The 26,465-nt window shown below is 43.2% G+C and overlaps 1 protein-coding gene across 1 annotated transcript in view; it reads left to right on the forward strand.

Moving 5' to 3' along the window:
• The window catches only part of LOC124613554 (protein nervous wreck), a 754,174-nt gene that overhangs the window by 461,470 nt on the left and 266,239 nt on the right, over positions 1-26,465 (forward strand). Inside the window, exon 5 of the mRNA XM_047142268.1 lies at positions 20,749-20,893. Within this exon, the coding sequence (XP_046998224.1) occupies positions 20,749-20,893 (145 nt within the window). The remainder of the gene's footprint in view (positions 1-20,748; positions 20,894-26,465) is intronic.

The raw sequence follows: 26,465 nt of genomic DNA on the forward strand, positions 1-26,465 counted from the left end.
TTGAGTTGCTTCACTACTTATACGTTACTCTCCATCTTTGGTGATGGAATTTCTCAAGGCTGTGTTTAGTAACTCTGCTTTAGCAGCACCGTCACCGATAGTATTTCCATTGCTATCGCGCAGAGAAGGCATTGTGTATTGCCGCTAGCATACTTTACATACGACCAGAATCTCACTGGACTTTTCTGCCAGAGTTCGAGAGAATGTTTCGTTGTGGAAACTATTAGAAGCATCTCGCACTGAACTTCGCGCTAAACTTCGAACTTCTGTAAAAGTTCGCAAATCTTTGAGGTATTGTGTTCATTTAAATTTGGCTTACTTTTTTCTTTGTTTCTGCTGTAGTATTCTAACCTATTTTGTGTACCATTGGACATCAGCTTCCCTGTTTGTTAACTTATTTGGTATAAATCTCTCAATTGCTGTCGACATTATTTCTTTGAATTTAAGCCATACCTGGTCTACACTTACATTGTTAATTTTTCTGTATATATACATCATAGCTGTATTATTATAGTTGTTGTTGTTGTTGTGGTCTTCAGTCCTGAGACTGGTTTGATGCAGCTCTCCGTGCTACTCTATCCTGTGCAAGCTTCTTCATCTCCCAGTACCTACTGTAACCTACATCCTTCTGAATCTGCTTGGTGTATTCATCTCTTGGTCTCCCTCTACGATTTTTACCCTCCACGCTGCCCTCCAATGCTAAATTTGTGATCCCTTGATGCCTCAGAACATGTCCTACCAATCGATCCCTTCTTCTAGTCAAGTTGTGCCACAAACTTCTCTTCTACCCAATCCTATTCAATACCTCCTCATTACTTATGTGATCTACCCATCTAATCTTCAGCATTCTTCTGTAGCACCATATTTCGAAAGCTTCTATTCTCTTCTTGTCCAAAATATTTATCGTCCATGTTTCACTCCCATACATGGCCACACTCCATACAAATACTTTCAGAAACGACTTCCTGACACTTAAATCTATACTCGATGTTAACAAATTTCTCTTCTTCAGAAACCCTTCCCTTGCCATTGCCAGTCTACATTTTATATCCTCTCTACTTCGACCATCATCGTCATTTTGCTCCCCAAATAGCAAAAATCCTTTACTACTTTATGTGTCTCATTTCCTAATCTAATACCCTCAGCATCTCCCGACTTAATTCGACTACATTCCATTATCCTCGTTTTGCTTTTGTTGATGTTCATCTTATATCCCCCTTTCAAGACGCTATACATTCCGTTCAACTGCTCTTCCAAGTCCTTTGCAGTCTCTGACAGAGTTACAATGTCATTGGCGAACCTCAAGGTTTTTATTTCTTCTCCATGGATTTTAATACCTACTCCGAGTTTTTCTTTTGTTTCCGTCACTGCTTGCTCAATATACAGATTGAATAACATCGGGGAGAGGCTACAACCCTGTCTCACTCCCTTCCGAACCACTGCTTCCCTTTCATGCCCCTCAACTCTTATAACTGCCATTTGGTTTCTGTACAAATTATAAATAGCCTTTCGTTTCCTGTATTTTACCCCTGCCACCTTCAGAATCTGAAAGAGAGTATTCCAGTCAACATTGTCAAAAGCTTTCTCTAAGTCTACAAATGCTAGAAACGTAGGTTTGCCTTTCCTTAATTTAGCTTCCAAGATAAGTCGTAGGGTCAGTACTGCCTCACGTGTCCCAATATTTCTACGGAATCTAAACTGATCTTCCCCGAGGTCGGCTTCTACTACTTTTCCCATTCGTCTGTAAAGAATTCGCGTTAGTATTTTGCAGCTGTGACTCATTAAACTGATAGTTCGGTAATTTTCACATCTGTCAACACCTGCTTTCTTTGGGATTGGCATTATTATATTCTTCTTGAAGTCTGAGGGTATTTCGACTGTCTCATACATCTTGCTCACCAGATGGTAGAGTTTTGTCAGGACTGGCTCTCCCAAGGCTGTCAGTAGTTCTAATGGAATGATATTTACTCCCGGGGCCTTGTTTCGACTTAGGTCTTTCAGTGCTCTCTCAAACTCTTCACGCAGTATCATATCTCCTATTTCATCTTCATCTACATCCTCTTCCATTTCCATAACATAGTCCTCAAATACCTCGCCCTTGTATAGACCCTCTGTATACTCCTTCCACCTCTCTGCTTTCCCTTCTTTCCTTAGAACTGTGTTTCCATCTGAGCTCTTGATATTCATACAAGTGGTTCTCTTTTCTCCAAAGGTCTCTTTAATTTTCCTGTAGGCAGTATCTATCTTACCCCTAGTGAGATAAGCCTCTACATCCTTACATTTGTCCTCTAGCCATCCCTGCTTAGCCATTTTGCACTTCCTGTCGATCTCATTTTTGAGACGTTTGTATTCCTTTTTGCCTGCTTCATTCACTGCATTTTTATATTTTCTCCTTTCATCAATTAAATTCAATATTTCTTCTGTTACCCTAGGATTTCTACTAGCCCTCGTCTTTTTACCTACTGGATCCTCTGCTGCCTTCACTACTTCATCCCTCAAAGCTACCCATTCTTCTTCTACTGTATTTCTTTCCCCCATTCATGTCAATTGTTCCCTTATGCTCTCCCTGAAACTCTGTACAACTTCTGGTTTAGTCAGTTTATCCAGGTCCCATCTCCTTAAATTCCCACCTTTTTGCAGTTTCTTCAGTTTTAATCTACAGTTCATAACGAACAGATTGTGGTCAGAGTCCACATCTGCCCCTGAAAATGTCTTACAATTTAAAACCTGGTTCCTAAATCTCTGTCTTACCATCACATAATCTATCTGAAACCTGTCAGCATCTCCCGGCTTCTTTTATGATTCTTGAACCAAGTGTTAGCTATGATTAAGTTGTGCTCTGTGCAAAATTCTACCAGGCGGCTTCCTCTTTCATTTCTTACCCCCAATCCATATTCACCTACTACGTTTCCTTCTGTCCCTTTTCCTACTACCGAATTCCAGTCACCCATGACTATTAAATTTTCGCCTCCCTTCACTATCTGAATAATTTCTTTTATCTCATCATACATTTCTTCAATTTCTTCGTCATCTGCAGAGCTAGTTGGCATATAAACTTGTACTACTGTAGTAGGCGTGGGCTTCGTGTCTATCTTGGCCACAATAATGCATTAGCCATGCTGTTTGTAGTAGCTTACCCGCATTCCTATTTTTTTATTCTTTATTAAACCTACTCCTGCATTACCCCTATTTGACTTTGTATTTATAACCCTGTATTCGCCTGACCAAAAGTCTTTTTCCTCCTGCCACCGAACTTCACTAATTCCCACTATATCTAACTTTAACCTAACTATTTCCCTTTTTAAATTTTCTAACCTACCTGTCCTATTAAGGGACATTCCACGCTCCGATCCGTAGAACGCCTGTTTTCTTTCTCCTGATAACGACGTCCTCTTGAGTAGTCCCCGCCCGGAGATCCGAGTGGGGGACTATTTTACCTCCGGAATATTTTACCCAAGAGGACGCCATCATCATTAACCATACAGTAGAGCTGCATGCCTTCGGGAAAAATTACGGCTGTAGTTCCCCTTGCTTTCAACCGTTCGCAGTACCAGCACAGCAAGTCCGTTTTGGTTATTGTTACAAGGCCAGATCAGTCAATCATCCAGACTGTTGTCCCTGCAACTACTGAAAAGGCTGCTGCCCCTCTTCAGGAACCACACGTTTGTCTGGCCTCTCAACAAATACCTCTCCGTTGTGGTTGCACCTACGGTACGGCTATCTGTATCGCTGAGGCACGCAAGCCTCCCCACCAACGGCAAGGTCCATGGTTCATGAGGGAGGATTATTATAGTAACATATGCGAATTATTATAGTAACATATGCGAATTAAGTTCGTATAACGGCACAGTAGCTCTCGGAATCAGCAATAAATATTCAAAGTGTGAAAGTGATCTTTCTCACTTACACTCTCAACGTAAACAGAAGTTGTTTTTCTAAGTAACTACCGCGAAAATATCCAACAAATTCATCATGCAGTAATAAAGGTAATAATTGCAACAAATCATCAGAGTCCACCTGTCGCAACTCCGCAAACATTGTTAAAGTTCGGCTAATCGCACAATAATAATCACCGAAAACACAGTCGAAATACACAAAGTCCCAAGAAAAGTTAAAGCCAATAACTCTAGCTCACAAAATTTTTCTAAGCACCGTGAAACGTTAAAGTATTTAACGTTCGTGCTCACTAGAAGTTTTAAAAGTCCAACGAACGTTAATTTAGCCAACACGGCACGTTGGCTGCACAGTACGCCCAACAGCCCTCGAACGCCGAACATTACTGACGGAATAAACGATCACCAACGCAGTTTGTTGGTACTTTTATGTTCTTTTAGACGTCACAACTACTGAGTTCAAGCTAAGTATTTACATGGTGATCGTCAATCGATTTTAAAGGTAATTACATACATTTGTATATATTACAACATAGAGAGGATTATCACAGTCACTCTGCGACCTTTCGTTAAATTATCGATACTGTATTAACCAAGTTACTAGTGAAGTTCAGAAACAGATGCATACATACGGTCGTTCAAAGTACTTAAAGTCCACTTAAAATTACGAACACTTACCAAGGCACGGTTTGTGGTTACTCGACACTATGAACCTTATATACGGATCTAGAACACTCATGCTGCCTTCATATTACCTGTATCTGTGGAGAATTTATAGCAGCGGCATAACTTGGGTACCATTTCAGTAAATTTCTCTGTAATTGTTTACACAAATACTCAAGAAAGCCGGCCGCGGTGGCCGTGCGGTTCTGGGCGCTACAGTCTGGAACCGCGAGACCGCTACGGTCGCAGGTTCGAATCCTGCCTCGGGCATGGATGTGTGTGATGTCCTTAGGTTAGTTAGGTTTAAGTAGTTCTAAGTTCTAGGGGACTGATGACATTGGAAGTTAAGTTCCACAGTGCTCAGAGCCATTTTTACTCAAAAAATAGAGTGTTGTGGTGATTATTGACTCGTCAGTTTTCAGGCGATTTTCATGCGATTTATTAAGTATGCTGCTTAAATGATTCATTTGTTATCAATTTAGTAAAATATTGCAATTAAAAACAATTACAACTTTTAAAATAATAAGTCCAGAACTATGTTGTATGTTGCAATCTGCTCGTGTCCTCACCTAGATATCTCTAATGAATTTACACTGAAGAGCCAAAGAAACTAGTACACCTACCTAACATCGTGTAGAGCCCCCGCAACACGACGTGGCATGGACTCGACTTATGTCTGAAGTAGTGCTGGAGGGAATTGACACCACGAATGCTGCCTGGCTGTCCATAGATCCGTAAGTACTAGGCAGGGGAGATCTCACCTGAACAGCACATTGCAAGGCATCCCAGATATGCTCAATAATGTTCATGTCTGGGGAGTCTGGTGGCCAGCGGAAGTGTTTGAACTCACAGGAGAGTTCCTGAAGCCACTATGTAGCAATTCTGGACGTGTGGGATGTCGCATGTCCTATTGGAATTGCCTAAGTCCGTCGGAATGCACAATGGACATGAATCGATGCAGATGATCAGACTGGATGCTTACGTCCTGTTACCTCTCAGAGTTATATCTAGACTTATCAGACGTCCCATATCGCTCCAATTGCACACGTTTCACACCATTACAGAGCCTCCACCAGCTTGAACAGTTCCTTGCTCTCATGCAGGGTCCGTGGATTCATGAGGTTGTCTCCATACACGTCCATCCGCTCGATACAGTTTGAAACGAGACTCGTCCGACAAGGCAACGTGTTTCCAGTCATCAACAGTGCAATGGCGGTGTTGATGGACCCAAGCGATGCGTAAAGCTGTGTGTCATGCCGTCATCAAGAATACTGGAGTGGGCCTTCTGCTCCGAAAGCCCATGTCGATGATGTTTCGTTGAATGGTATGCACGCTGACGTTGATGGCCCAGCATCGAAATCTGCAGCAAATTGCGGAAGGGTTGCGCTTCTGTCACGTTGAACGGTTCTCTCGAGCCGTCGTTGGTCCCGTTCTTGGCCGCAGCGATGTCGGAGATTTGGTGTTTTACCGGATTCCTGATATTCATGGTACACTCGCGAAATGGTCGTACGGGAAAATCCCCACTTCATCGCTACCACGGAGATGCTGTGTCCCATCGGTCGTACGCCGATTATAACACCACGTTCAAACTCACTTAAATCTTGATAACCTGCCATTGGAGCCGCAGTAACCGTTGCCGACCGCAGCGCCTTGTTCTGCCTGTTTACATATTTCTGTATTTGAATAGGCATGCTATACCTGTTTCTTTGGCGCTTCGGTGTATATTCATGTTCCACTCCGTAATGTACAAGACATTTACTGCCATTACCATCAATCATATAGAGCGAACAATTTTATTTTAAACGGGCAGAAAATAAGCAAGCTTCGAAGTGGCATAGTAAGGTAGAATCGATACCTGTTAGCTGGACTACTCTTCCTTTAATATCCCCGCCAGAAATCGGACTGGACGCTGACAATGGTGGGAGGACATCAGAGTGCACAATGCACGACCTCTCTGCCGGCGCCGTCAGAATAGGGTCAGACCCGTCTGGTCACCACTGCACACTGTCTACCGCCAGTGTCGCCTCACATTTATAGCTACTCAGTTACTCCATCCCACCAGACACCGGCTATTTATAGCTGGCTGTGTTCACAGTTAGCTATGTAACGAGGTTCAGTTACGGACACAAGCTCCGTTGTCCAAACGACAGGTTAGTGTAATAATACACGATGCTCGAGGAACTCGGAATGAACCGTCGTGGTGAGTCAGCTGTTTTAGAAAGCTACTCCTAAAGCAAAGAGGGTCTCACTGCAGGTTTAAATGTTGGCAATACCTCTTAGAGAACCATAAACTGAATGAAGCCAAAATCATTGTAAGAAGAGTCTTGCATGAAGCTTTCAATAAATGCGGAGGAAACTTTTACCTACCGATCAGGTAGAAAATCGTTGAAGATCTGGCCTCACTTTGAATAAGGAAAGGATGAAAGCCGTCTCTCCAGACGCTTAGTGATCAAAATTATATCGAACCGGATCATGACGGAAAGAAAGACAAAATATTAAACCTTTTACCGAAACCGTTTCACCGAAGAATATGGTACAGCGGTTCCTCTTTCCAGTCGTCGCACTTAGCTGATAGCTTTTTGACGGGATGTTGCCCCTGGAGCTGACATTGACTGGTTTTGAGCCAAGTAGAAGGCCTGAAGCCGAATGTTCAGCGACTCTGTGAGGACCTACGCTGTAACATGGTAGGTTTGGCAATAGGATTGAAAAGTGCGCAGTTCAAGGGTACGTTATACACAGCAGGGAACCGTATGGGCCGTTACATCACTGACATTAAAGTGAAGTGAGAAACGTGTTGGAGAATTTTGGGTCACGAGGTGTATCTAGTGGCATCTACCCAGAGCCTTATGAAATGGAACAATCTCATGTATCTAATTGTGGACAAGAGAATGTTAGGTTGAGAGTTATTACATGTATCTGAAAATATTGTCAATCTTAAAACTCTCATACGATCGCTTTGCTTGTAAACAGCCTTAAGGAAAATTTAATGCTTGAATTATCCCATGAAATGGGAATGAATGACAGAAAAGCAGTTACGAAGTCTATTTATTCACCGCCAATGGGTCAGAGAAACAGTTAAAAACGTCAGTGAGAGACGATATAAGACCTGTTTGCTCCTAAAATAGCAAGACCAAATTTCCATGCTGATTCAAGAGACATTTTACTTCCTTCGTCATATACTTTTGGTAATGACAATAGAGGTAAAACGAGAGAGATGTTTACTTTGAGGTACGCTACAGACGTTCTCCCGTTAATGAAATAGAAAAGGGGTAAGACTGCTGTTGCAAGACCGGAATCGAACACATCCCCTAAACACAAAGTCAGATTTTATGCCTTTATACTACCAAACAAACCGAGGAAAGCGTGGTAAGCCGAAGTAAAATGTGTAATGGAAAATGGGCTTGCAGACCGAAACCTGTGTTATACGAAAACAATACAGTTTTGTGAAACGTAGCAAAAAAACTGTTTTATTTACTTAATACGAAGTCAAAATGAGTTAACTGTACATAGCTTCTTAATACGAATGAGATTCGGTATAATCGCTGACTTCTGGGAAAGAAATCTGTCGAGAACTCTTACCAGAAGAAGGGCCAGTTTAGTGGGACAAGTATCGGAATAATTAAGGAGGTAAAAAATAGTGGGCGCAGGCACCGACTGGAATGTGTAATACAGACTGTAGACGATGCTGGATGTTTTTTTGCTGTATACAAATGAAAAGATGGGAACATTGAACCAGTGTCACATAGAAGTACAGGTGAATGTGAGCCCGTAGCATTAAACTACCCCCCCCCCCCCCCCCCCCCCCCGCTTGCGTTTGTGCATGTTTTAAGCATCCGTTCGATTGGATGACGGCGCTTCCGGAGACGACCATCAACCTCCTGTAACAAGAAATGTAATTCACTGCACCGGGCGACATGTTTCCATTCATTCGCTTTCCAGTTTCGAAGATCCCATGCCCACTGCAGTTTTAACTAATGACGCCGTTGGGGCAACATGCCAACATTTAAGTGTCGCCTGGCGTGAAGCCCCATGTTAACAACTTGTACTGAAAGGATCTTCTGGTATGTGCCCAACAGTGTACTCTGTCGACCTATCTGCCATGGAATCTACCGTGGAATGTAATTCAACTTTTTCTTTTCCAAATACCGTTTTGGATCTTGGATGATTATTATTCTTATTATATTGTGCACATATTACAATTTTCTATGCATAAACACGTTTGTATATCATGCAAAAATAAAAAAAAAATTGTTATGTGTTAGTTATTTAAGTGTTACCTAGATCACTTGAGCGATTCTTTTATCGAAATTGTGTGGAATGAGTCAGTTTGCAGGATATGTATAAATGATTAGTGTTAACAATAATGAATGCGTTTTTTATTTTTTATTTTTTATTTATTTTTAATTTTTTATAGGCTACCAGTTTTTCAGTATAAATTCATCGATGGAATAGGAGTTGCCAGGACAAATGATTTTAGGTTAGATTAAAATTTGAAAATTTCCGTTGCTACCTATCAGGCATTTTATGTTAGTGTACAAATGATCAAAGATTTTCGGTGCTGCATATTGAACTCTTAACTTCCCTTATCAGCCCATTTAATTTTCAATGAGCAGGTTCTTCTTAAAATCGGAGAGGAATATGTTGAAAACCCTGACAAGGTGAAGGGACAGGATGGTAGGACAAATGTTAAGACATCACGGAATGACTTTCATGGAACTAGAGGGAACTGTAAATGAATTCTTTTCCGAGCTACTGCCAGCTTTAACAATGGATAATGAAGGTAATTTTTCTCTATAATGCTGTAGGTATGAACATCACTGTAATTCTTCAATTATGATGGATTATTTACTGTAAATTTCTTAGCATCACATATCATTCTTAATGCTTGCTTTGTGCAATCAATACTTTCGTTCTGGCTAGTGAATTATCGCCGAAAGCTATTCCAAGAGACATTATTGAGTGGAAATATGCAAAATACGCCAGGATGTTGATTCGTCTGGTTCCATGATTAACAATTAAGCGAAGAATAAAAAAAGGACTTAATTGTCCGAGAATTCAATAATTTGCTTCTCCCATTTAAAGTTTTCATCAATATGCAAAGCCAAAAATTTGGAGCATTGTTACCTATTTACTGAGTGCTGCTCCAGAGCTATATCAATTGTTAGTATAACTCTACTTGTTGTACGCAACTGAATGTAGTGTGTGTCTTCAAAATTTATAGAGTTTGTTTTCGGAGAATCACTTAATAATTCTTTGAAAAACATCTACTATCTCTTCTGTTGATTTCTCTTTGATTAGATTTATTATAACACTAATATCGTATGCAAAAAGTACCAGTTGTGCTTGTTGAATGTTAAGTGGAAAGTCATACACAAACTGTATGAAAGGAATAGGAGTGGACCCAAAACTGAACCCTGTGGTACTACCTTTGTTATCTGCTGATCTCTCCCCAGTAACCAAAGTTTTCTACCCTTGATAGATTGTTTCAGTTTTTCATCACAATTTTTTGCATTGTATTTGTTAAAAATGATTCAGACCAACTGTGTAAAGCCACCAGTTCCACAAAATTTGAGTTTCTTCGAAGAAAGTAATTTCTACGTGTACATCTATACAAACATATGCCTTGGAAACTTCACAAAAATACTAACTGGCGATATTTTAGTGTAAATGTGCTAGTGAACTAAAGGTTATCATCGAAGCCACATAAATTAAAAGTCACTGTTACACTGTGCGCGACACACTCTACGGTTACTTGCGGTTTGTGAATGAGGAAGCGTGTGAGGAGAGCCATCATCACACTCCTTCTTCGGACAAAGGGCATTGTGATGAAGCGAGCTCAGGCTGCCACCTCGTTTCTCACAACCAACGACGTAGGAACAAACGAGGCTGCGCATTAATATGTAGGAGTCATGCAAATGCGGCGGTGTCAGGGCATGTTTCGTCATCCAGGCGGTCATCTTCAAGCATTCTCGCGAACGACGGCAGTCTGATGAGGCGCGCGCCGCCTACCGCAAAAAGCTGGCTCGCCTTATGAAGCCCAAGTGAGCTGTTAACGAGGCGGCGGCTGCCAACTTTGCAGGCTCTTCGGAAGTTTGCCTCCCTGCGCAGGAAGGCGGCTATCGAGGATAATTACAGAGGCAGGCGGAGCCGGCTAAACCGCCAACACGGGCCATGCTAAACCAATTACTGCGTGGCAGTAACTCGCTGTATAGTAAGTTGCTGCGGTCTGTCTGTCGCTGCCAGCTATCGCCACCCCACAGTTTCAACCACTCTCACCATGTACACATCACACGAACTTTTTTGGTCAAGGGTGAGCAGTAACTGAGGCAGCTCGTGGTTCGAATACAAGGGAAGGCTGCGAATCTGTTACATATCTGGCAAAGTTCTTGAGTGTTCTTCAAGCACAGCCCTATCTAGCACACTCGTTGAGAAAAGCTTCGAGATGCACCTCCTGTAGGGAAAAAAAGAAAAAAAAACTCTCAGTCAACGCACAGCATCAAGGAAACGCCCTTAACAAGAAAGGATTTTTTAGCAGTTGAAAATAACGGCGCATGTTTGATGTTTCGCACCCCTGTTTCATTTAATCGTTCGGTTCCTGAAACTCTTGCTACGCGGCGACACGTTTTTGTATTCTAGCACACTCTAGTGAGACATTCGCAAACTTAGCATGCCTTTACTACTGTGGATAGAACATTTAATGCCGGAAACAAAGGAGTTGTAAGGTAGCAGATTTGCACCTTACATGATGCTAAATCAGTATTAATATACCGAATAATAATTGATAATTGATAACTGGCCCATCGGTAGGAGAGAATGGACACAGAAAAGGAAATTGTGTGTGTCATGTCAGACTAACGAGATGGGCTCAGAGGCTGGAACACGGCCGGAACCCCTAAGGACGGTGTTTATGTCATGTCAAACTAACGGGATGGCCGCGGCCGGACCCCTATGTCGGCTGGCACTTCAGACCACCAAAGACGTTCGGAGAGGCTGGGCCATCACAACAAGAAGCGAGGAGGAGCTATATGCGAAAGAGAGAAAGACCATTTCGCGCCACAGTGGAAAATTTGCGGAAGACTGTGACGAGATTGGCGCAGAGCGCGTAGAGATACATGTTAAAAGTTTGGCGGCAACAGTAACCGCGGGAGAATTCTGTGTCGTGGTTGAGTACAAACGCGCACGGATATATGGAAGTGTGTGTCGTGATTGGCTACCAACGCGCACGGATCCATGCGGCGAAGAACGTCCAGGTTTGCAAGAACTCTGAAGGTGGGCTCTGGGGTCGGCTGTGGAAGAGAGCAGTCGCGGTGTCTGGCTGCCCTGCTTGGAGAGCGTGGAGAGAAGTAGGTTGGAGAAATTACCGACATTGAGTCCAGAGGTTACTCTCCAAGGCTGAATAGTTTAGAGCATACGACTCCACACACGTAGCATTATCTGTTCCTCTGGGGAGAGAAATAGATTTGTACTAACTTGTGGTGTTCATATGCAATCTGATGTGTACCTTTGCTGCCGCGCACTTGAGTCGACCAACTACTCTTGGTATATGTGCAAGTAGCTTGAGTATTGGCTAGTGACGGACTCCGCAATTGAATACTTACGTACAGGAGTTTACGGGCGCAAACCACGTCCACGTTGGAGATTAAAGCCAAGCTCGCTCACGGAAAAGACGGCATCACGACGTTGGCTGGGCCGTCCGTCGTAATCATCACGGAGAATTATGGTGGTATTAGCAATCATCAGCCAAAGTAGGGCACTGTAATTCTAAATGAGTTCATATTCCGCTACCTCTTTGACTGACGCTCTCTGAGTCTGTGTCCGTTCAGACAGAACTGCAATAGAGTCACTTGCTGGTTCAGTGTTGACTTAAGTAGTTAGGAAAAGAGAATGCATTGTGCCAATGATGGGCTAGTTAGGTTAGCGAGTGTATTGTATTGTCATGTTAGGCTAGAAATATTGCTCATCCTGTTTTCTGAATAAATCTTAATTTGGTATCATATGCTAATCACCGCATTATTGATTTCGTAGCTAGCAATCACCGTATTTTTGTTTAATAATTAGAGTGTAATGGTAATTTCGATGCAAATGATACTTGGGGCATAACCGCGCACTTAAACAGAGCCAACTTAAGTCAGATAGCAACTCAAGGTCGACTAAGACTACCAATAGATATTTTTCAATACATCGATAATTTTACAATAAACACCCATACGTTGCAGAGTTTATTTAACACTGTCAAGACACTGATGTTAAATGTCGATTAATGACGCATGAGAGCATATAGAGATATACTGGGGCCGGAGTTGCCCTTTGTTGTAAACAGCGAAACGAGAAAATCATGTGAAAAATGGTACGAAACCTTTAGACTCAGCTAGCCGAACCTTATAGAAGTCCATTACAGCTACACTCAGAAGAAGCCACGGACCCAAACCTCTGATGCGTCCAGCTAACTGGCATTTGAAGGTGCAGCCGTAAGACTACAATGCCTATTGTCAAATGGAATTAAATTGTATGACAACACGCGTCCATGTATCGCCGACCTCACCGTGCCGTCTCCAGGATGTTGCATATCGGTGTGTTCAAGTATGTCTACATCTACATCTACATACATGCTCCGCAAGCCACTGTACGGTACGTGGCGGAGAATATCCTGTACCGCTACCATTTGTTTGATTTTATGCACTAATCGCAGACAGACGAAAGAAAAAAGGACAGTCTATTTTCCTCTGTATGATCCCTAATTTCTCGTATCTTATCTTCAAGGTCTTTGCGCTAAATACGTTGGCGACAGCAGGATCGTTCTGCAGTGAGCTTGAAATGCCGATTCTCTGAAGTTCCTCAATAGTGTTCTTCGAGAAGAACATTGCCTTCCCTCCAGGGATTCCCATCTGAGTTCCCGAAGCATATCCGTAACACTTGCGTGTTGTTCGAAACTGCCGTCAACAAATCTAGCACCTCGCCTCTGAATTGCCTCGATGTCTTTATTTAATCCGACCTCATTCGGATCCCAAACACTCGAACGCTATTCAAGAATGGGTTGCACCATGGTCCCTTATGTGGACTCCGTTACAGATGAACCACACTCTCCTAAAATTCTCCCAATAAGCTAAAGTCCACCATTCACCCTCCCCAACACATTCCTCACTTGCCCGTTCTATTTCATATCAGTTTGCAACGTTACGCCCAGATACGTATTTAAACGACGTGACTGTCTAAAGCAGAACACTGTTAATAGTGCATCCGCACAGCACGTGTTTTATTTTCCTACTCATTCGCGTTACTTACTTTTTCGTACATTTAGAAATAGCTGCCATTCTTCACACCGTATTCTCCATATAGTCTTGATCTAGTCCCGTCGGATCTCCATATATTCCAAAGCCCTTGGTATGTTTCCGCACGTATAAGGTACCAGATCTACATCTATACCTATACAACGCACCTTATGGTCTGTGGCTAAAGGTACCTAGTGTATTACTGTTACTTGCCCCTCTTCCTGTTCCAGTCACTAATAGTTCACGGAAATACCGATTTTTGGTAAGCCTCTGTGTGAGCTAGAATCTCTGTAATTTTACCTACATGGCCATTTCGCGAGATATACTGTAGGAGAAAACAATCGTATTGGTTACCTCCTCTAGGAATGTAAGCTGTCGGAACTTTGTCACTAAACCACACCATGATACAGAACGCTGCTCTTGCACTGGATTTGGATGAGTATCTCCTTGACGCTTTCGTACTTACTACACTCGAGCGTCAAAGAAACTGGTACAAGCACGCGTATTCAACTACAGAGCTATGTAAACTGGTAGAATACGGCGCAGCGGTCGGCAGCAGCTATTTAAGACAACAAGTGGCTGGCGCATTTGTCATGTCAGTTACTGCTGCTACAATGGCAGGTTATCAAGATTTAAGTGAGTTTTAGCGTGGAGTTATAAACAGCGAACGAGCGATAGAACACAACATCTCCGAGGTAGCGATGAAGTGGGGATTTTTTTGTGCGACAATTTCACTAGTGCACCGTGGATATCAGGAATCCTAAAACATCAAATCTCCGATATCGCTGCGGCCAGAAAAAGATCCTGCAAGAACGTGAAAACGACGAGTGAAGAGAATCGTTCAACGTGACAAGTGCAAACCTTCCGCAGATTGCTACAGATTTCAGTGCTGGCCCATTAACAAGTGTCAGCGTGCAGATCATTCAACGAAACATCATCAGTGTGGGCTTTCAGAGCCGAATGCCCACTCTTGTACCCTTGGTGATTGCATCATACGGGGCTTCACCCCTCGCCTGGTCCCGGCAACACCGACATTGGACTATTGGTGACTGGAAATTGCCTGATCGGACGAGTCTCGTTTCAAATTGTATCGAGCGGATAGACGTGTACGGGTATGGAGACAACCTCATGAATCCATGGACCCTGCATCTCAGTAGTGGACTATTCAAGCTGGAGGAGGCTCTGTAATGGTGTGGGGCGTGTACAGTTGAAGTGATATGGGACGCTTGATACGTTTAGATACGATACTGACGGGTGACGCGTACCTAAGCATCCTGTCTGATCACCTGCATCCATTCATGTCCGTTATGCATTCCGACGGACTTAAGGCAATTCCATCAGGACAATGCTACACCACACACGTCAAAAATTGCAACATAGTGGCTCTAGGAACACTTTTTTGAGTTTAAACACTTCCGCTGGCCACCAAACTCCCCAGACACGAACATTATTGAGACTATCTGGGACGCCTTGCAAAGTGTTGTTCAGAAGAGATGTCCATCCCCCCGTACTCTTACGGATTTATGGACATCCCTGCAGAATTCTTGGTTTCAGTTCCCTACAGCACTACTTCACACTTTAGTCGAGTCCATGCCACGTCGTGCTGCGGCACTTCTGCGTGCTCACTGGGGCCCTACATGATATTAGGCAGCTGTGGCAGTTTCTTTGGCCCTTCAGAGTAAATTAGTCTGTAATGAAACGTATATATATGAAGACAGAAACTTGTTCTCGAAAGAACAGTTACTGTTGATGACCGTGCAGCTTTTCCCTGGAATAAATGATGACTAACTGACAACCTCAGCTGCCGACAGGTGTAAGCGGAGATCCCGGGTTCGAGTCCCCGTCGGGGCACACATTTTCAGCTGTCTACATCGAGGTATATCAACAACACCTGTCGGCAGCTGAGGTTGTCAGTTAGTCATCATTTATTCCAGGGAAAAGCTGCACGGTCATCAACAGTAACCTTTCGAGAACAAGTTACTGTCTTTATATAAAGGCTACCCAGCCATTGACCTTCGTCTGTGCGAATGCGCACAGGTTGCCCAAACTCTTACGGGAATCGCCAAAGCGTGTGCGAGTAATGAGTGGGTGGGCAAATGTCTATAAGGTATAATACATATGTAGAATTGTGGACAGTTGGGAATGTGAGTCTCACGGGAAGCGTGCAAGGGATAAGTCCCCGCAGTCGCGCTTTTCATCTGTGTCCTCGGTGGCTCAGATGGATAGAGCGTCTGCCATGTAAGCAAGAGATCCCGGGTTCGAGTCCCCGTCGGAGCACACATTTTCAGCTGTCCACATCGAGGTATATCAACAACACCTGTCGGCAGCTGAGGTTGTCAGTTAGTCATCATGTAATGAAACGCTCTGATCTTCATTTCATCTATCAGTCCTATCTGGTACGGATCCCAGACTGACGAGCGATATTTAAGTATTGTCTGAACGAGCATTTCGTAACTTACCTCCTTTGTGAGTGCATACTTCCTGAGGATTCTTCCAGTGCTTCTGTCTTTCATCTGCCTTCCCTGCGAATGGTTTCATATGGCCGCTCAATTTTAAATCTCACTATGCGCACACTCCTATGTATTTTACGGGTGCGACTGTCTTAATTGTTCTGCAGTGGTGGATCTTTATGCCTATACATGTGCAACATTTGTTTACCCTGAGGACAGTTGCCAATCCCCGCATCAAGTGTCGTTCCTCTGCAGGTCTCCTTGCATTTCGCTGCAATTTCCTAGCGCTGCGACTTCTCTGTATACAGCACCATCCTTCACGAAAAGCACCATGGAACTTCCAAACGTTATCCACTAGATCGTTTATGTGCAGGTCGATTATTTCTTTATTGCTAATTTAAAGACCCGTTATTTGATTTTTAGAACAGGTCGTACCACATTACAGATTTCATTTATCACTTTTTGCTAGTTTTTTGTTTTGTTTTCATCTGCAATATTTGACAAAGAATAATACTTTTTTTTACTATAACAATAACCTGAAGTTGAAATATGAATAAAGTTTTGTTGTTTTAAGAAGAATTTTAAAGGAATGAAGGGATAGAAGAGAGATTTGTTTGTGCCATCACCGACTGTGATGGCACTATAGGTTTTTTTGATCTGATGACAAAACAGTTTATAGTACAGAAATGGCAATGCTAATCCCATGCATGAATATTAGGTAATCAGCCGTGTACACCATTCGGTACTGTCTTGACTCGCTGCCAGCATCTTACACTACATTTACTGTATTCGAATTCCTCAATTGTTATTTGAGTGATATACAAAATTTTTTCAGCTCGGTTTGGCAAATTATTTCTGATTTATAATTCTAGGTGTCTTATTTACCGTTACATCTCATGTTCCTCCTCCTCGGGTTGCTCTGCAGTGTCGCTGATTTCACTGACACTGTAGGTATCGAAGTCTACCCTCTGGAGGTTGTTGTTACGTGACATACAGGCATGTCTGTACGCCGTGTCCGCAGATACTCTTCATGTGTTGTTTTTGAAATACTGTTTGTTATCCATTTAGTTGTGCCCATTGCTCTTTTTCTCTTATTGCTGTGTGTCTGTTTCTGTGTACTGCAAGTGTAGTGTCCGTCCATTGTTCACGTATTGTAATTAATATCACCAAGACAACCATGAAGGCAATCGTAAAATGCGTTTTAGACAGGTACGTGCCGAGTAAAACTGTGAGGGACGGGAAAAACCCACCGTGGTACAACAACAAAGTTAGGAAACTACTGCGAAAGCAAAGAGAGCTTCACTCCAAGTTTAAACGCAGCCAAAACCTCTCAGACAAACAGAAGCTAAACGATGTCAAAGTTAGCGTAAGGAGGGCTATGCGTGAAGCGTTCAGTGAATTCGAAAGTAAAATTCTATGTACCGACTTGACAGAAAATCCTAGGAAGTTATGGTCTTACGTTAAATCAGTAAGTTGCTCGAAACAGCATATCCAGACACTTCGGGATGATGATGGCATTGAAACAGAGGATGACACGCGTAAAGCTGAAATACTAAACACCTTTTGCCAAAGCTGTTCCACAGAGGAAGACCGCACTGCAGTTCCTTCTCTAAATCCTCGCACAAACGAAAAAATGGCTGACATCGAAATAAGTGTCCAAGGAATAGAAAAGCAACTGGAATCACTCAATAGAGGAAAGTCCACTGGACCTGACGGGATACCAATTCGATTCTACACAGAGTACGCGAAAGAACTTGCCCCCCTTCTAACAGCCGTGTACCGCAAGTCTCTTGAGGAACGGAGGGTTCCAAATGATTGGAAAAGAGCACAGGTAGTCCCAGTCTTCAAGAAGGGTCGTCGAGCAGATGCGCAAAACTATAGACCTATATCTCTGACGTCGATCTGTTGTAGAATTTTAGAACATGTTTTTTGCTCGAGTATCATGTCGTTCTTGGAAACCCAGAATCTACTATGTAGGAATCAACATGGATTCCGGAAACAGCGATCGTGTGAGACCCAACTCGCTTTATTTGTTCATGAGACCCAGAAAATATTAGATACAGGCTCCCAGGTAGATGCTATTTTTCTTGACTTCCGGAAGGCGTTCGATACAGTTCCGCACTGTCGCCTGATAAAAAAAGTAAGAGCCTACGGAATATCAGACCAGCTGTGTGGCTGGATTGAAGAGTTTTTAGCAAACAGAACACAGCATGTTGTTATCAATGGAGAGACGTCTATAGACGTTAAAGTAACCTCTGGCGTGCCACAGGGGAGTGTTATGGGACCATTGCTTTTCACAATATATATAAATGACCTAGTAGATAGTGTCGGAAGTTTCATGCGGCTTTTCGCGGATGATGCTGTAGTATACAGAGAAGTTGCAGCATTAGAAAATTGTAGCGAAATGCAGGAAGATCTGCAGCGGATAGGCACTTGGTGCAGGGAGTGGCAACTGTCCCTTAACATAGACAAATGTAATGTATTGCGAATACATAGAAAGAAGGATCCTTTATTGTATGATTATATGCTAGCGGAACAAACACTGGTAGCAGTTACTTCTGTAAAATATCTGGGAGTATGCGTGCGGAACGATTTGAAGTGGAATGATCATATAAAATTAATTGTTGGTAAGGCGGGTACCAGGTTGAGATTCATTGGGAGAGTCCATAGAAAATGTAGTCCATCAACAAAGGAGGTGGCTTACAAAACACTCGTTCGACCTATACTTGAGTATTGCTCATCAGTGTGGGATCCGTACCAGAATGGGTTTGACGGAGGAGATAGAGAAGATCCAAAGAAGAGCGGCGCGTTTCGTCACAGGGTTATTTGGTAACCGTGATAGCGTTACGGAGATGTTTAATAAACTCAAGTGGCAGACTCTGCAAGAGAGGCGCTCTGCATCGCGGTGTAGCTTGCTCGCCAGGTTTCGAGAGGGTGCGTTTCTGGATGAGGTATCGAATCTATTGCTTCCCCCTACTTATACCTCCAGAGGAGATCACGAATGTAAAATTAGAGAGATTAGAGCGCGCACGGAGGCTTTCAGACAGTCGTTCTTCCCGCGAACCATACGCGACTGGAACAGGAAAGGGAGGCAATGACAGTGGCACGTAAAGTGCCCTCCGCCACACACCGTTGGGTGGCTTGCGGAGTATAAATGTAGATGTAGATGTAGAAGAACCTACGATGTAAAGAACATATTAGTAACTGTGTTGTCATTGGAATGTCTCTCCGAATTCAGAACAGTCACTGGCAATAAATAATTTTGATTTACTAGAGGAAACATTGAAACATAATAATGGGACTTCCAAAATATTGCAAAAAACACGCACACTTCAAACATAGCAGGACCACAATCACGATCAAACCAGTTAAGATCTATTACTAATGGTAATATCGTTCCTTATTCTTTATGTTACTATAAGCACTGAATTCTTCACCGCTATCGAGATATTAAACAGCAACACAAATAGAAAATACAAAGATTCCGATATCAGAGCTATACTCTCGACTACAAACAGTGATCAAGCCTTAAGATATAAGCTACAGCCGCTGTGGTGACTGATAATTCGCAATTTTTCACAAACACAACTTTTATTGATACTAAGTTCACAAGTTTGATGACTGGAGAACAAACGAAAGGTAATATGAACGATGCCAGTAAAAGTCTCCTAATTGAGTCAAACTAAAGTTCACTTCTAATTTACCAGAAAGGTATGTGGTAACACACACACACACACACACACACACACACACACACACACACACACACACTAGTAACAGTCCAATTGAGAGACGAAGACGTAATCTTCAACGGTCGCAGTACACGAGGTTGGGATCTGGCGTGAGCTGAACTTCGGGGCTGGTTCTAGCCCCTAAATAGCTGTCTCCAGCCATCCAGGTTTTGGCTTAATGATACTTCCTGCAGGCTGTGGCTGGAGCTCACCCCTGCAGGAAGTAGTGCTCGGAATGTCTGTTTCCATTATCTTGTATGTAAATAGCTGGTGTTTACCGTTGTGCTTATGGTACGCCTGGGGCTTAGACAACCTCGTACTCTGTGGTGTAATATGGGTTACCGGCCCTCAGGGGCTACCTTGGCTCCGGTATAACAGCCGCCATCACGGTGTCGACTCAGACGGACGTGGTTCTTTCAGACTGTGGCGGTTGGCCGCCGTCAGTAAAGCTGCCGCCTCCCTTTTATTTCTCCCCATACACAGGACGGTTAACGCTCTTTGCCTATTGGTTCTAACGACCAAGCGGACAGGCATTCAGCTGCCACAGAGCCCTACTCATTTCTTATCCTGAAGAAATAAAGTAGTGCCATTTTGTGCCATCTAAGTACTCGCAACACCTCCCAGATTACTACATGTTTTGTAGCTGATTTACACAAGCGTACATATCTAAAGAAATTCTTATTTACTGCTTTGACTTTCGTCCCTATTGTTTACTAAGTGGTGCTGTGCTGTGATGTTGCAGGAACATGTGGAACGTGTGGCGCACGGTACTGGAGGAGAACGAGAAGTTGGCACGCGCGAGGTTGGCAGCCGTGGAGGTATTTCACCAGCAGATAGCGGACGACGCTAAGGTGCTACGGTCGCAGAAGGTCCAGAACGCCAAGAAGGTCAGTACACACCCGCCACACTGCATTCACTGTGCACATTCAGTCAAGCAACAACACGCGTGAAGTTAATTATCTATTGTGTTACTCTTCTATTCTTCCCTAGCGTTTATCCCGTCCAGTACTCGGTCCGCCTTTTCAGAATATCTCCAGTGTAATAAAGCGGATTTACAAGAGAGCCATAGGCAGATCCAAGTTACAAAAGGCATCCACGTTGAGACTAACACTGGAGTTGTACAAACGGCATTAATTCCTGGCATTAGGACAGTCAAAAATTTCGTCGTGTCATTTATTCACCTTGATCCCAGCGTGCTAGGTTTCGCTGCGATTGCAGCAGATGAATTGCAGGTTCATCAAAATTCGAGTCTACTCTCCCCAGGCGATCCGCAAACCTGTTTATGGCGTACGGAGGTAATCCGATAAGCCAAATGATGTACGGTGCCGCTACGTGCGGAAGCAGTTTTCAGTTCCGCGCGATAAGCGCCCATAGCCGCAATGCGGTCTCGCCTATTTGCACTGAGCCCTCCGTCCAGGTCTGCTGTTTGCGCCGGTGTAGTCTCTCGGACACACACCGACCGGTAGTACTGGTTACGGCGGCAAAACACAATTAATCAAGCCGCCTGCTGTTTGCTGTCCAGACGGGGTCTCGGTGATTAATCAATCGTGATTAAAACGCTGGAAGAACGGCTGACCACTCGCGTCGCTAAAAGAGGCCAGATGAGATGTTCGGGTCCCTTCCAATCACACGGCCACCAGCAGGGAACGTGGGTAGCAACACAATTAGGTGTAGGGGCGGCTGTGGACGGCAAACATCAGCTGGGATTACGTCTGCTTGTGTGTCTGTTAAGTACAACGTAGATTCACTGCATATTGTTAAAAGCTAAATACTTACAAGAATCTACAGAATACACAGAAAATGGCCCACATCAAAACGCCCACTTACTAACTGCGTCCCACGAAAATTTTATTTTAACGCTAACTTTACTTTAAGAACACCTTAACTCTGGGCACACTTACTTTGCGCAACAGTTAATCAGTAGGCTTCATTGAATATTTATACATCTGAACGATTAAGTTTCCTATCAATGAATCCGTCTCTTGACTTACAAAATGTATAGTATAGCAAACTTGGTTCACAATTGTGTGTTAGATACATTTCCACACAAAGATTGAAAATATTAAATAACAGAAGAACACTGAATGGATCTTGTAGCCGCGCGGAATTAGCCGAGCGGTCTAAAACGCTGCAGTCTTGGACTGTGCGGCTGATCCCGGTGGAGGTTTGAGTCCTCCCTCGGGCATGGGTGTGTGTGTTTGTCCTTAGGATAACTTAGGTTAAGTAGTGTGTAAGCTTAGGGTCTGATGACTTTCGCAGTTAAGTCCCATAAGGTTTCACACAGATGTGAACATTTTTTTTTTTTTTTTTGGGTCTTGTAATGTCATTAACGGCTCCAAAGATCTCTATGTGAAGTTACCTCTTGCAACCTGAAAGAACCACACGAAAACGCTTCTAGCAATCTTGCGGTGAATAAATAAGCGACGACAGTGGAAGCAATCCTCGGTTTATAAATACGTTTGCTGAACGGTAAAGGCCGGCCGGTGTGGCCCAGCGGTTCTAGGCGCTTCAGTCTGGAACCGCGCGACCGCTACGGTCGCAGGTTCGAATCCTGCCTCGGGCATGGATGTGTGTGATGTCCTTAGTTAGTTAGGTTTAAGTAGTTCTAAGTTCTAGGGGACTGATAACCTCAGAAGTTAAGTCCCATAGTGCTCAGAGCCATTTGAACCATCATGGTAAAATCCCGAGTACCATACAACTGAGCACATCCCTTATCGTTAAATGTATGCTATTAGTTTAACAACGGCAAGGAGCGTAAATAAATTTAGAAAAAATCATATCTAAACTACTGACTATTTCAACTCAAAACACAGCTCATAGTATAGGGACGACATTTAATACTACATGAACCACATGGCACCCTATACCACTGCATAACAAGTATTTACCGACATTCAAGAAGCCGATAAAAGTACCTAGTCGTTACATTATTTATTAAGGATTTATACTGGGGTTATCACGTAAAACTTGCACACCAAATATTGCTGAAATGTGCTGTTTATATGGAGTTTTCACATAATGGCTTGGTAGTCAGGGGCTCGTATTGTTACCCAATCAATAATAATACTTAGAAAGTGTTTATTAAGTCGAAAGTCATACACATACTGTATGTAAGGAATAGGAGTGGACCCCAAACTGAACCCTATGGCACTACCTTTCTCATCTGCCGATCTCTCTCAAGTAACCAAAGTTTTCTACCCTCGCAAGTTTGTTTCAGTTTTTCAGCACAGTTTTTTGCGTTGTATTTGTTACAACATTTTTCAAACATACACTTTTTAAATAGGACAATGCCTATTGATACTAACAGACTAAAATTAGGATAAATTAGAATGCTAGTGGTATTTGTTGCAGTCGCTTACAAGATATCGTATTTTGAAAAGATTCCAAATCGACACTTGTTTGTACCATTCGTCCTGTATAGTTGCTAGGTAGAATGTTGTTATGTTTGCTTACAGTGAGCTTGTATGTTCCTTGTGTATATTGTGACTTGAAAGTTAGTGTGTGATAGTGCAAACAGTTGGCCGTGAGTGGACGATGGGATTTACCAATTCAGAAAAACCTGACACGTTCAAGGCACATGAAGAGTGTAGGAAGAATGCAGTTTGTTCTTGGACGATGTAAGCGGCAGTATATCCCAATAGATGTCGATCATCTACGCAGTTATTCATCAACCTATTGAACCAGTTACGTGAAAGTGGTGGGCCGGCCGGAGTGGCCGAGCGGTTAAAGGCGCTACATTCTGGAACCGCACGACCGCTGCGGTCGCAGGTTCGAATCCTGCCTCGGGCATGGATGTGTGTGATGTCCTTAGGTTAGTTAGGTTTAAGTAGTTCTAAGTTCTAGGGGACTGATGATCACAGCAGTTAAGTCCCACAGTGCTCAGAGCCATTAAAGTGGTGGTGTAACAACTAGCCAGCGTAACAGAAGGAAATAAGTGACAGCAGAAGAGGGGAAAATTAACGTTCTTGCTGCTGTTGCAAGTGATCCCCACGTTAGCTCTCGCGCAATCTCACACGGAAGTACCATGAGTCAGGCAATGTCCTAAGCATTCTCCATTCGCATAGGTTCCAACTTTATCACATCTCCCTCCATCAAAGCTACATGGAAACGATTAACGATTATGAGAATTGTGTTAACTTACGTACAGGGGCATTAAGACGGATATTCCAGATACATCACAGATCTTGTTAAGCGATGAAGCCACATTCACCAGTCACGGCCAGATAAACATGCAATATTTGTCTGTTGACAGTGCCCGTTGGCTTTAACAAGTGGAACGTCACCACCCATGGAGTGTAAACGTGTCGTGTGGGATAGTGAACCATCAGGTCATATCCCCATCTTTTATAGACCGAACACTGAACGCGCACAAGCATCGCAGCCTCCTAACAGGCCATCTCTATGATACTAAAATGCCTTCTGTGATACCAAAAATGCTCTGAGCACTGTGGGTCTTAACAGTTGAGGTCAGCAGTCCACTAGAACTTAGAATTACTTAAACCTAACTAACCTAAGGACATCACACACATCCATGCCCGAGGCAGGATTCGAACCTGCGACCGTAGCGGTAGCGCGGTTGCAGACTGAAGCGCCTAGAACCGCTCGGCCACATCGGCCGGCTGACTCTGTGATACCAATATGGTGGCTGTCCGGCCAATATTGCACGAAGTACTACAGCACGTGTTCACGAATTGTTTCCAAATCGATGGATTGGACGCAGAGGAGCTGTACCTTGGACAGCCTCTTCCCCGGATTTGAAGCTTGTAGATATTTTCTGTGGGGAAAGTTGAAAGGCACTGTTTACAAGGAGTTATCAACGATACCGATGATATGCAATGATGTATTACTGCTCCCTGGTCCGACGTCTTTGCTGAAATGCCAGCACATGTGCAGCATTCGTTCCACACCAGAAGCGTGTATTGCCGATGTCAGTGGTTATTTTGGTTATACCCTGTTATAGTCAGTTGTCTCTTCACTGGCCAGAATCTACATAACTAATGTATACACTTGTGTTGTTGTTTAGTTTTGCTACCACAGGTATTGTACAAGTGTCGGTATGGCAACTTTTCAAAATGCGTTATCTCGTAAACAACTCGCACTAGAGTCCTACAACAAACTTCACTGACATTCTAATTTACTCTACTTTTAGTTTGTTAATGTCAGTAGGTATTGTTCCATTTAAAAAGTCTATGTCTGTACAAAAAACTCACCTTCTAAGTATAATTACAATCTGTTGACTGCCTAACAATATGAACCCTGACTACCAAACCATTCTGTGAAAACCGCACGCGAATAGCACTTTCCATTTGCGCAATATCTGCGGTGCGTGTTTTAGGTGATTAACCCGTTACAATTCGCCCTGATTCAGATGTGCACTGTAGAGTAAACGAGTTCTGGCCCTAGTTAATTGTGGTTTGATGCCCCGCAGCACTCGCACAAAACATGTTGAGTAATTCCACTTTTAAAGGCTCACTACAACGAACGTGAACTATTTTCAATAATATAACATGTCAAGCTGCGCTATACAGTGCGTTATCTCAAAACCAGTGGCTCGTAGCCAAAGAATACAGTAAGAAAATCTCACTGCAAGTTTCACATACAAGTCCAAGCTGCAACTATCATCCAGCCTCTCCGTCTACATGCATCAGAACAACCAAAGGCTAAGGAGAACAGAATTTTGCGTCCCATTAGAATACCGAATACGGTGCATGGTACAGGCCATGCTGATTTCCTATTGGCCGAGACATTCAGCTCACCAGAGAGTGTCGTTTAGATTCCCCATTTTAAATGAGCAGAGACTTTCTTCACCTCAGACATCGATTAGTGGGCACAGGTTATCTTAGTAAAAGTGCTCTAGTGTTAGCAGATGCGTAAAACATGGTAATCTATAAGCTGACATATGTTATAGGTAACTTTCAACAGTATGTGGCCGAAAGTTCCCAGACACTCCTCTATAGGAGCTATCTAACAAGGGGAAGGCCTCAGACACGGCCAACCGATTCGGCTCAAACGTGGCAGGTCGCTTGTGTACAACCTAATACGAAGGAATCTAAGATATTTTGGGTCAACACCCCCGCGTTTTTGAGAAAATCACCCCTAAAGGTTATAACGAGCAATCGACTCAAAAGTGGAAGGATCGATAGATAATTATAAATACGGCATTTTTCATCATCAGGTATGGGGTCCGAAAACGCATACTTTTCCAGAAATCGAGGTAAGAAACTTTTACAACTGTCACTTCTCTAGCCACATGGTAAACGCTTTTTGCCGACAGCACCGATAGCGCAACGGCCAAGGCTGGCTGGGAATCGGAGAACCCGGGTTCGAATCTCGAAGAAACCGAGCGGATGTTCTTCTTTTCGTTTGTATTTTTCCATATCTCAATTGATAGGGATAGGATGGTTAATAAGGTAAGTAAATCAATAAGGAATGATAATAAGGTAGGCAAACAAGTTTCTC

Source organism: Schistocerca americana, chromosome 4 (assembly GCF_021461395.2).
Source record: "Schistocerca americana isolate TAMUIC-IGC-003095 chromosome 4, iqSchAmer2.1, whole genome shotgun sequence".
Lineage (NCBI taxonomy): Eukaryota > Metazoa > Arthropoda > Insecta > Orthoptera > Acrididae > Schistocerca > Schistocerca americana.